This window comes from Perca flavescens, chromosome 1 (assembly GCF_004354835.1).
Source record: "Perca flavescens isolate YP-PL-M2 chromosome 1, PFLA_1.0, whole genome shotgun sequence".
NCBI lineage: Eukaryota > Metazoa > Chordata > Actinopteri > Perciformes > Percidae > Perca > Perca flavescens.
The window spans coordinates 3,879,541-3,892,500 of NC_041331.1; the positions used below are offsets into that span (position 1 = coordinate 3,879,541).

Genomic DNA, 12,960 nt, shown 5'->3' on the forward strand with positions numbered 1-12,960 from the left:
CACAAGTGACAGACACGGGGGAGAGCAGGGAAAAGAAATGCAGAAGAACGTATTTTAAATAGCGTTTAAAAAACAAACAAAAAAAAGAATAATGAAACGCAATGTGCAGCAGCCGGTGTTGATAGTGAGGCGCGCTGCCACACAATAGTCTATGTGTGGGAAACACTGGAACCAGTTCCAAACATTTTCAGTATTGTGCACCTGGGATTAGTTTGTGTGATACTGCAATATTTGGTACTGATCCGATACCAAGTAAATACAGGGCCAATATCGCCGATAGGATACTGATACAGATACTTTTTTAATAATTAAGATGGATTAATTTACATGACCTTTAGCCTAAGTGTTTTTATGATATTACATTTGGATTATTAATAAGTTAAAACCCAGGACAGAATTTTCATTTGCTTGTATAAATTTGTTGTGTTACCGTCTTACAGCCTTTTTACAAATTATACAGCTTGCCGTTGTTTCATTCTTTTTTTTTTTTTTTTTTTTTTTTTTTTTAAAGATGATTTTTTGGGGCTTTTATGGCCTTTAATTGATAGGGGTCGCGGGTCGGATTCGAACCAGGGCCCACTGCCAAGGACTTAGACATACAGTGTGCGCCCCCTACATGGGGCGCACACTCTACTGGGGGAGCTAGAGGTTTAGGGCTGGGCGATATATCGATATTAAAAATATATCGATATATTTTTAAATGAGATATGGAATTAGACCATATCGCATATATCGATATAGTTCAAATGTGATCCTTGCTCCCATAGACAGATGTCGCCTTGAGGTTCTAAACATACGTCAAAACCGCCGCCATCTTGGAACAGAGGTCCGAAGCATTCAGATCAACGCTAAAGATGCCGGACTTTTGTACTGCTTAATTATGTTCGATAGAGGAAATGAAAAGAACAAACAGCAATGAATAACATTTAACAGGTGACAATGTGTTTTATGATTATGTATGCCGCCTTCGACCAGCAACCTGAGCTCGGCGGCAGCGGAGGCGGAGAGCTCCGTGGCCGGCCGCAGCGTCTCTTCCCCGGTAAAAACACAGCTTTGCCTCGCTGCGCTGGGTCCCCGCTGATCCAGATCGGACCAGCCAAAGACAGAGTGGTGATCGGTAGGATCTTACACGTAGTCCAGGACGACCTGTATGTCGATATCGGCGGAAAGTTCCACTAAGTTTGCGGCGGCAGGCGGACGGAGAGCTACAGCTGGCGGGGCAGCAGAGACCGTCTGCGGCTGCAGGATCTGGAGCTCAGTGCCCGTTAAAATGACATGTAACGCATAAATACATACAGAAATAAATAGTGGAGGAATGAGCCTGGACATTTCAGTCTGTTTTAAACTTCACCTTGAAGCAGAAACTCTTAGTTCAGAAGGGTGAAGTTTCCGTTTGACTCAGATCTGTGAACCGATCATAATAAATATTCTTTGTATTAACACATTAATTAGTTTCTTTGTTTTGTAGTCGATAGTTCATCTTTTAGTTTACTTAAGTGGAAGCAGTATCAAGTGGAAGAATGGGACTATAAACCTAGGCTTACAGGCATGAGGCATTACATTTTGAACAAAGTAGATTATATTAATATCAAAAGCTTAATTGACCTTTGGAACGAATCACAAATATGGAGCTTTGATTTCAAAAAAGGTACTCCTGTTATACAGTATTTAGGTTTACATTTTATTGTTATTTGAACAGCTGAGCATTTAATCATGAACCACGTGAAGAAACCGGTTTATTATTTATTTGATTTTGCAACTGTTTCTATGAAACTACTTGTGACATGTCATATTTGATTTTGGCTTTGACTGAACATTTGCTCTCACTTTGCGGAAAAAAATATCGGGATATATATCGTATATCGATATTCAGCCAAAATATATCGGGATATGACTTTTGGTCCATATCGCCCAGCCCTATAGAGGTTGCCCCGTTGTTTCATTTTTGGCCTGAAAATGTAGCCACACAGCGCTCCTCTTCCTCTCTGCCATTCTTCTGCTCCGTCTCTGTTCTGCTCGTGTGTGTGTGTGTGAGCTGCTGGCCGCCGCCGGGGCCTGGCCGCGTGCTTGTTTGCCCGGCGCCGCTGAGTCACGTGACGGTACAACATCAAATCACAAGAGGGGGGAAGAGGAGCAAAGTGTGCCTGCTCTGCGCTGGGACAGGACCGGCCCAGACACAGACAGCCAGGTCGCCTCTTTGATGAAACCGCCGCGGTGCTTACTGGAGAGAAACTAAAACTTACGTATCGTTCTCTTTACACTGGTATTGATCAATATCGATACCAACGTTGGTATCGTTATTATCAACATCTGGATCGATCCGCCCACCACTACCTGGGATCACAACCACTTACCTTATGACAAAGTCACCGTTAGGCCTCTTGTAGTCTCACTTTGCCAGACCTTCCTCCACAGCGCTGCGGAGGAGGGTCTGGCTTGTCCTCACAGCATTCCGAGATGGGAGAAAAACCTGCTCTAGTTTATTGGCATTTCTTTAATCCAATCATAATCATCTTGGGCGGTCCTAAGCTCCCTACGGAGTCTGAAAAATAGTCTTGGGAAGGAACTTGTTTTGGTGGAACATGTGTACGTTCAAAAGTTGTTTAAGTCGTGCAACAGAAAACTCAGATTGGACAGATAGTCTAGCTAGCTGTCTGGATTTACCCTGCAGAGATCTGAGGAGCAGTTAACCATAGTCCTCACAAATCCACCGGAGTGGAAGGTAACGGACATCTGTGAAAAAACATGCAACCTGCGGGATTTCCTGTGGCACCGGAGCAATCCCGGAAGTGGAACGCCTCTTGTGGCTGCTTTTGTAAATATTTGCTCACAGTGCGCAGCACAAATACTGGTCCAGCCAACGCTCAGCTGATTGAAAAGAAAGTCATGACTTGCTATATTTACCAGATGTCAAACTGAAGAAATGGGCACAAAATCTCCTGGTAACATGGCCAAAGAAGTGATTGTTGATTGTTTACAGCAGTGCAATTTATCCAGAAGGTATTTAATGCTTACACCCTGAAGTGTCTTTTTAGCTCATATTTCTTCTTGTTTTGAGTTCTTTCTAATAATTTATTTTTCTTCTAACATTACATCAAGCCAGCTCTGTTCATGTCTGTTTGCCCTAGTTGAATTTCAAATGCAAAGACCCACAGAATAGCTAAAACGAGAAATTACACTAATGAGGTTATGATATATAGAGACGCTAAGATACTGGTGCATTTGCTTGGTCTGTAAATGGATTTGCTCGTGACACACTTATGATCCATCTCAGTCAATATTTTGATGTTGGTATTGCAGCATGTTTCCATATGAGCATCTTTGTTTTAGGTGCTGACACCTGGTTGAATGAGATGGAATTGATTTGAAAAAACATTGTTGAATGTGTCTAATTTTCACCTTTACAGCCATGTGTCAGGACATGTGTCCTCCCGCTGAGAAGTGCCGGAAAGGTGTTGATTGCGTTGTCTTGATTTATATGTGTTTGATTAGATATCGGACGTTTGTCTCAGAGGACGCAGGCCCCAACACGCTTGTTGCCACGGTGCTGGCGAAGGACCCTGATGGTGACGGGATCACGTATAAGATCACCACGGGAAACGAGGAGGGCAACTTTATCATTGACAGCCAAAAAGGTTAGACCTTTTCTCTTGTTTTTCTGATCTGGTTCTCATTCTACTAAATGTTAATAGATTTTAGTTGTTTATGAGTTTATTATTATTAGTTGGTTATGAGTTTATTCCCATTCTCACCACATTGCAAACACGGCAGTACACAGACATCTTTATGTGCATACCACACACATATGGCTGAGAGGGGGTTTGAGGGAATGGGCTAGTATGGGACAGCATATTGAGAGGATTGCTGCTAAATCAAACGGATAAAAACAAAATCTAAAAAAATAACCCTGATGTCTCTTCGTCCTCTGGGTACGACCAGTAGTGCCCCCTCAGAGCCTTTTTCTCTCTTCTTTCTCTCCCTATTGTTGTAATTGTTGTTAATTTTTATATAACAATCATATGCTTCCTCCTATTTATCTCCTGTCTTGTCCTATTAATAGAATAGAATAGAACGTTTGGCTGCTCAGGGGCCAATAATCATTATTGTGCTATTCACTTGCGTTGCACGAACCCTGAAATCTCCACAAAGATTGCTTTTTTTCCAGTTATTTTCACTGTGCTTTGCTGTCTGCCCTCCCTGCTATATTCACGTACACCGTGTAAATGTAAAAGCTCTGCAGTTTGTCAAGCGTGCCTCAGAGAGTCTTGAAAATATGCTTCATATAGTGTGCATATAGTATAGTTTTATGTCAATCACCGTATCCACTGTCCTGTGGATGAGGATGCCTCACCAGCCATCCTCTTTCTGCAAGAAGCTTTGTCAAGGATATTTAAATCCACACAGGTCACGTCATGGAGACGTTATAATAATCAGCCAAAGTAAGAGGAGCGCTTCCACAGTCGCTATGTAACAAAATATCATCTGAGGTTTATAGTCCCACATTTCAACTTCGTCTGAGGCAGTAGCAGCAATGCCAGAAGCAACGTGAAATAGAAAACTGCGGTAATGATGTGTGTGTGTGTGTGTGTGTGTGTGTGTGTGTGTGTGTGTGTGTGTGTGTGTGTGTGTGTGTGTGTGTGTGTGTGTGTGTGTGTGTGGTTCGACACCTTTTGTAAATTGCAACCCCCTCTGAATCTGCACATCATATTATAGGGTAATACGATGACTTTTACAAATTCAATTACTCAAAACTTCAAGGCACAATTTCCTCTGTTCACCAGCAATGACATTCCCTGTCAGTATAGTCAGTATACACTGATAGTGGCGGTCGTTTTATCGAGCAGGGAGGAGACTTGTAGCTTATAACTCGATTCCATCTGCTATCAGATGATAAGCGCAGGCTTGCTCTTATATTGTTTGGCTCTCATGTGCATTAAGTCACATTGACCAACCTTCTGCCCGCCATCGCTTTTTATTTCAAGTTTGTTTCCTCAGACCGATGAGCTTTAATAAAAGTTCAGTCTAAAAGCAAAGTTAAATGTCCGTCTGGTTGGTGGATCTCTTCTGTTTTGCCTGCCACATTTGTATTTATTATTCCATGTGCATGCTGTCTATCTGGATGCCAATGGTGTATTGGCATTAAGTACACATTGATCGATTTAGCCACATAGCCTATCTGTTAATCCATAGGATAACTATAATGGGTGTGTATCAATTGAATAAAACATCCTGTTCTAAGTAATGCTAAGAAGCGGGAATAATGCAACAAATATTATTTTCACCGTGGATTTGTATTCATTTTTGTTTTTAATTCATAGATTAATGGTTTATTAACTAAACCAATAACTAACTACTTACTGTACTGACCTAGTTTAGTTCAAAATAAATATCCTGCCGTCGTGGGTGTAATGGGGAGTGATTAGGAAAGATGCAGCAGAGACAGACTGTAGATTTATTTTTCTGTATTGTTTTGGTTTGAAAATACCTATTTACAATACTTGATAACAACCCGCAACGTTGGTTTCATTGACAATTTTTATTTCTTTTGGAACCGTCGCTCTTTTTATAGGCCTGATGGAGTTCACCCAAACAGACTAGGTTGCTTGTTTTTAGCAGTCAACCTACAGCACGCTGTACAGTCCGCCCCATGTGCGTGACTATTTACCCCACACGCCACCACTTCCCCACAGTCTTCTTCTCCGCCCACCATGACAGCTCCCAGGTCGATCACCCTCACCAGTTCCCCCCCCCGTGGCCTCATACGTCACCGTACGTCACCGAGGACGGTGTGTCCTCCAAACAAACGCTCTGGCTGCCTATTCACATACCCCCTCTCATTGTCCAACTGCATCCCTTCACTATGGTCAATCCGTATTTTGTCATCACGTCAGCACAGCAATTCACAGCTTGCCAATTTGCCCAACCTCTGTCCCCTTCCCCAGTCCTCCCAACTAATCCCAAAACGTCATCTGAACATATCCCTGCTCAACACTCGATCGCTAATTAATAAATCTCTCATCCTGAATGAATTCATTACTGACAACAAACTGGACTTCCTCTGCATCACCGAAACCTGGCACAAACCCCCCTGGACTACTTCTCACTTAACCAGATCACACCAACGTTTATCGGTGTTTTTTGCCCCCAACAGCTCCTTCCAGGCAGCGCTGGGGTTAGGGTTACGGTTAGGGTTAGGTACCTTGGAGGCAGCGTTTGCAGCGCTGCCTGGAAGGAGCCATTGGGGGCAAAAAACACCATCGAGCCACACCGACAGGATTCACCCACACAGACAAACCACGCACCGAGGGATGGGGAGGTGGCATTGCCAGTGTTCACAGAAAGGACATTAAAATAACCACCATCTCCTCAAATCCAAACCCCGCCTTTCTCTCAGATTTTTGGCATTTTCTGTGCTATATCACCCTCTGTCCTCATCCTTGGAGATTTTAACTTCCACGACAACATCAACTGCAAATCTGCCACTAAATTTCTGGAACTGTTAAACTGCTTCAACTTCTCACAACATGTTAACTTCCCCACCCACACTCATGGTCCTATCCGCGATCTGGTCTGCTCCATTGGTCTTACAGTTAATCATCTCTCCAGCGTCAACCTCCATATCTCAGACCATCTTGCAATCATCACGGACATCAACATCCCCATTCCTTTCCCAAACGACAAGCGCAAAATCTCCTTCAGGAACCTCAAATCCATAAATCTATCTGCTCTCTCAGCTTCTCTCTCCAGTTCAATATCTGCCTCCCCCCTCAGTGTCTTTACATTTGTTGATGATAATGAAAATATTACCTATCCCTAGGGTTATCCATTAAGCAATTTATCAATTATCAAAGTTGTTGAAGATGAATTTTCTGTTAATTGACTAATCGATACAAATTAAAAATTGCTAAGCCTCTATCATGATTGACAGGTCGGCATGTAGCCATACTCCTAAAGTATCCCCTGCTTTATCTTCTATTATAAAATAAATGGGACCGTAATTTAATAAATGAACATCATGCTGTATTGAAGAAGACTTCTAGTACTATAGTCTACTTTATACTAGTGATTGAGACCTGAAAGTGTTTACTGAGGTAAAAATTCAAGTGAGAAGTTTTAATATTAGTATGAAGTATAGTATTCATTTTCCAATAGACTTCTATAGAAACTGAGTACCTACTGGAAATGGGATAGACTGCAGATTTAGGGAGCTTCCACATTGGCTTAAATTTTCAGATCTGGAATTTGCCGCTTGGGTAAAACACTCAATATACATGCAACACAAATCCGAGCTGCTTTAAGTGTGCTGATTTGTCCTTCTCCTATGTTACTATAACAATACATATCTTTTTTAAGCACACCATTATTAGTAGATAGATTTATAGGAAATCAACTGACATATCCACACATGCAGACACACAGAGGGAAGAGAGCCTATTACAGATTAACACAAAGGCACTACACAATTTGTCCGCACCAGAGCGTGTGAGCCAAAGTGTAATGCTTGTAATGTGATCCAATATCTTCTTTCAAAGAGCCCAATATTTGGTCATTAAAACCATTTTATGACTCCTATAATGGAAGGCGAGCACGTTGGATTCTGCCCACCCTCTCCAACCCATCTCATTCTCTCTCTGCTACTGCTGAAAATCGTTTATTGCCTCTTCTCCTACCTCGTTGCTCCCTCCTCACCACCCTCCCAACTCATCCTAAATGGCCGACAATTGTTTTCCTTCCTTCCGGCAGAAGCAGCTCTGCCAGCCTCCTTCTCCATGTTAATTTGCCTGTAACTCACCCCAGAATACAGTGCGTTTCCCTGAGATTTAAGGTGCCCATTAGGATCGGAGCAGGTCGGTCAATATGATGATCACGCTCTTCTATTGAAACCCATAAATACAGAAACACCCGCTACCCTCCTCAGAGTGGAGCAAGTACTTACTGACAGCTGAGGGGAAATTCTGGTGCCAATAAACAGGCTTCGATCCTTTTTTCTTTTTTTTTTAGCTAAGTTTTATGGCATTACGGAAAAGAGTATTTCCTTGAAAAGGAGGCAGTAGGTGAATTTTTCTTCAGTGAAGGCTCCTAGTTGGGGTAGCATTAGTCTGTCTTGTTTTATTTCTATTATTTAGTCTGTCCTCCTTAACTGCTCGCCTCCATCTATTGTGTTTGGTCTGATGTGCTGACCTGTGTCTGATCCTGCTTTATGTAACAAACCCACATTGTTTTGCCCTTATTCTGCCCCCTGGTTTTGTCCGGCAAATAAATTGTTATTCTCACTTTCGCTCCCTCACTAGTCCTCTTCCCTCTCTTCTTTTAAAGCTCCTTCTTTGTTTGTCAGTCTTTCTTTCATCCCTTCTCTTCACTTTTCCATCTTTCTCTCCCAGTCTCCAATCGGCATGATGTTGACTGGAGGAAGCACTCCCTCCCTCCGTCCCTCTCCTCCTACACCCCCACCCCGATTTGTCCCCAGTCCTCTGTGTTGTCTCTCGCTCATCCCTTTTATTCATCTTTCTACTTCCTCCCTCCTGGCTGTCTTCATGTGAAGTGACGGCGGCTCACTGACCCCCGAGGGACCATCTTCTCAGTCTCTGATAAGCGATGATATGTGCTGGCCCTTTCAGCAGCAGGGCAACACTCAACACACTTGTAGACATGGAAAAAATAAGCACACTCTTCCACTGTATGTAGGCATACAAGCAAGCACACACACATACAGATGTGCACAGACAAAACCAGAAACATGAACAAACACCTACATGTATACATAGAATTACACACAGAACTGAATATGTATGTATGTGTGCGTGTGTGTGTGTGTGTGTGTGTGTGTGTGTGTGTGTGTGTGTGTGTGTGTGTGTGTGTGTGTGTGTGTGTGTGTGCATCTACACAAATACACCAAGAAACATACCCTTCATTCACTCACTCACTATTCCCTATATAGTGTTTATTAAATAGGGAACGACCAAACCAGATTTCAGACACTCACTATGTCCCTAAAACAAACTGAGCACTCGGGAGGGTAGTAAAAGCTTGTATCAGGGTGTCTGCCGGGTTTTAAAAAGTATTAAAAGGTAGTAAATCAAATTTGTAAAAATGAAGGCCATTAAAAGGTATTAATCGTCATTTTACTAGGTATTCATTTTTTTAATAATCTTTTTGCAGACTGAGTTGTCAATTTGTTTTATTATGTCTATTTAAGTTGACAGCTCAAATCAGCTGTGTATTGTGGGTATTTTATAGTAGACTATATAGTGAATGAAATTAACCAAGGAGAATTCGAATACCACTTCAAAATGGCGAACGCACTATATAGTGCACTATTTCCGTGACAGGGAACAGTTTAGAACACAGCTATAGAGAGACACACATACACACTGGGCCATAAACCATACTACAGGGACACATATCTCATAGATTAGAACAGACGCTCGCTGTATGCTTTGTTCTTGGAATGTCCTAAAACCTTTTCCATGTCCCATTTTCAACCACTTATCCAGCATGTGTTGCACTCATCTAAGGCTTTTAGGCCCTATTAGATGTTTATGCCATCCAGAGTCAGAGCAAAGCAGGGATTGGACTACAGGGCGCCTCCGGTGCTCCCTGTGTATGGAACATTGCAAGCAGCCAGTAGCCTCTCTCTGTGTCTGCCTGCTGCCTTTACTGAACTGGTCACATTTATCTGGCCTTCTGTCTCAATTCATTAAGCATGAGTGCACTCCGCTGCGCTGTTGGAGCAGCGTGGGTGGACAAAGGGACTGGTGGTAGAGTGCTTACATTCTTAATGCATCTTTGTTATGAATATACATGTTTGTTTTTTTTTTATTCTAACTTGTGATTCTAGGGTTGAGCTTTCTGATATTAAAAATACAAATGAAACTGACTGCTACTATTGCTTTACCTATTACGTTCTGCAGTTACTGCTGCCATTACTATGGCTACTTTTACTACCACAGTACTAGTACTAATAATGTAAAAGGTCCATTCCCCTAAATTACTATTATTTAAATTATTATATTATTAACACGACATATTTTCTCACTTATTCCAGATAGTAGGTTTTGAGACGAAGATTTCTTCCCCCAAACTAACACAAATGAGATGAATGGAATGTCATATGTGGTGCTCAAAGCATTAACAAATACATTACAATTTACCAGCAATGTGTCTTTCCTGAAACAGTGCCCTCTGTTATTCTGGACAATCCACAGAGCACAAGGTCATAGGGATATTTCTTTCAGTAGAAATGAAAAGTGTTTACTGTGAGATCTGTAGATTAGGTTCCAGTCACCTCTGTTGTATCAGGGTGACCATGTTAGGTGCCCTAGGGATGGCAATGTAAGTTGGCCTCTCCACCACTGTTTCATACTGAAATATCTATATCTAGCTATTGGATGGATTGCCATGACATTTACACAGACATTCATGGTCCCCAGATGATGAATTGGAATTACGTTGGTGATTTCCCTGATTTATTCTATAGTCTGTTGGTGGCATTACCCTCACCCACTGAACTATCTCATCAATTGTCAGATAAATTGGCACACCGTTTTGTACAGACATTTATGATTCCCAAACTCTACCTCGTACGCCACCATGACGTAGACATTTGTAGTTTTACGTGTGATATCTCAACATCTATTGAATGGATTGTAATACAATTTGGTGCATACAGTTATGCCCCACTCATGATGAATTGTGATCCCCTAACTGGTTTATGATCAAATCCCTGCAGGACTAATGCCATTCCCAGCAGCCTCAGCTGTACTTTGTGTTTACCATGTTGACCTAGGTAAATTTCCTAAACAGCATGATGGTGTTGTCAATGTGAGAATGTTAGCTTGCTGACATTAGCATTGAGCTAATCAGTACAGCCTCACATATCCATTAGCATGGCTGTCAATTAGTCATAGTCTTTAGGTGGACCAACCCTTTAATTTAGAGAGCATCTATCAAGCAGTGTTAGTCATCCATGACATACTATATATGCACCACAATAAGAATAACTGTATATTTAGCAGCTATTGTACCACTTGCTGTCCATAATACTAGCTCATAAAGATAAGTTGATGTCCACATTAATTGCAGTATTGAAATAATCTACATTTAAATGGATAGTTAATTTATTTATCTTTTGTGACTAGTTTGTTTTTACCCAAGTCGGTTGCTCTTTCTGTAGCAAACAATTGTTCTAATTTTAGTCTAATTTTACCTCAGTATATTTATTTTTTTTATCACGATCTCTCGTAAGCCCATTGTACAATGCAACCCCTATCAGCCCCCAGCCATGCACCGTACAATAGCCTATTTTGGTTTGGATAATGAGAAATTGGGAGCAAACCATCCAGGCTACTGTCATTTGCATGAACAAATTGCCTTTTCTTTTTTATCAGAGTTAAGGTGTCCAGGTGGGAGATTTCTCTTGAATACATGTAGCTGCTGAAGTGGCCAAACCATAAAAGTCAGCAACAGCATTGAATAAATGTCCATAATTAAAGCCTGTTCTACATTAAAGAAAGAGCAGAGTGAACAACAAGAGTCAAGATTTAAATGCAAAAGAATGGGATGCATCCTTGAGTGTATCGTTGGGTTATGCCTCATACAATAGCCATGCTGAATTGACTTCCAGTTAAATACTGAAATTGGCCTGGGTCTTAAAATTTTTTATTCTGAAGTGTTTCCATCATGGGGAGGGCGGCAGAGTGGTCGGCTGCCAATCGGAAGGTTGGTGGTTTGATCTCTGGCCCTGCAGTACCATGTCGAAGTGTCCTTGGGCAAGACGCTGAACCCTGAGTTGCCCCCGATGCTGCGCATCGGAGTGTAAATGTGTGTGAATGTTTATCTGATGAGCAGGTGGCACCTTGTACGGCAGCCTCGGCTGAATGCGTGTGAATGGTGAATAGTTCCTATTCAAGCGCTTTGAGTAGTCGTTAAGAATAGAAAAGCGCTATATAAATACAGTCCATCATGGTTATTATCTACTGAGTGAATGTACCCTCAGTGTATAGGCACCTTGCAAACCTTGTCTATTTCAAATATACTGTAAAGCTGATTCATATTCATAATGGGAGTCATGGCCTTAAGTTAATATCGAAGACCGCTTAGTTAAATACACTGACGGTATATTTGAAATACTGATGTTTGGCTTCTAATGTTATATGATTATTTTATATTGATATAAGAAAAATGGTTTTGTTGGCCTTACCTGGGGATTCCATGAAATCTCAACAAACCCAGTTAGATTAGGACTGGGTACCTTTTCATTTGCACTTCCTTTGCCCCCACATTTCCTGTCCTGTCCCTACTGTTATATATCACATAAAGATTTTTTTTTGTTAAAAAGTAATCTATATTACATTACATTATATCTAAAAAGTAAGTCTATATTCCTCAAAATTACGTATTAAGTAGGGATGGGCGATAGGGCCTAAAATCCATATTGCGATATACATTGCAGCCTCTTGCGATAACAATATATATCGCGATATATAAATTATAATAGAACCATTTCAGACCAGGTTACATAGACCCTAAGGAAAACCAAACTGCTAAATGTATTCTTTTTTTTTTTAAAAGAGAAAGAAACATAGTATGTAGTTTTGAGAACATTTATTGTTCAAAACTGTAATTATACAACATAATGTAGATAAATAAAATTCAAGTACACTAGTTGCAGAGACTTTGACAAAGAAAAAGCTTAAAGTATTGGGTGTCTTCTCTTTAGTGCAAACCATTCTGAAAGGCACTACACTGAGTAAGTTTAAGTCCTTGGTTCTTAAATGCCACCCAAGATGCAGAGAACAGGAAAAATTGGTGTCTGTTTAGTTAAGGAACAGACACTGTACTGAAAATACTTTCAGTATTAGGCAAAGATGCACACATACTTTAAATAAAAACATATTTCAAACAAAGTTTCTTACCTGCAGCCTAATGTAATGCATTTGAATGCGCGCACACACACACACA

The 12,960-nt window shown here is 41.2% G+C and overlaps 1 protein-coding gene across 1 annotated transcript in view; it reads left to right on the plus strand.

The window, feature by feature from the left end:
- Positions 1–12,960, plus strand: part of si:ch211-186j3.6 (neural-cadherin) — a 256,960-nt gene that overhangs the window by 70,080 nt on the left and 173,920 nt on the right. Inside the window, exon 7 of the mRNA XM_028580890.1 lies at positions 3,493–3,635. Within this exon, the coding sequence (XP_028436691.1) occupies positions 3,493–3,635 (143 nt within the window). The remainder of the gene's footprint in view (positions 1–3,492; positions 3,636–12,960) is intronic.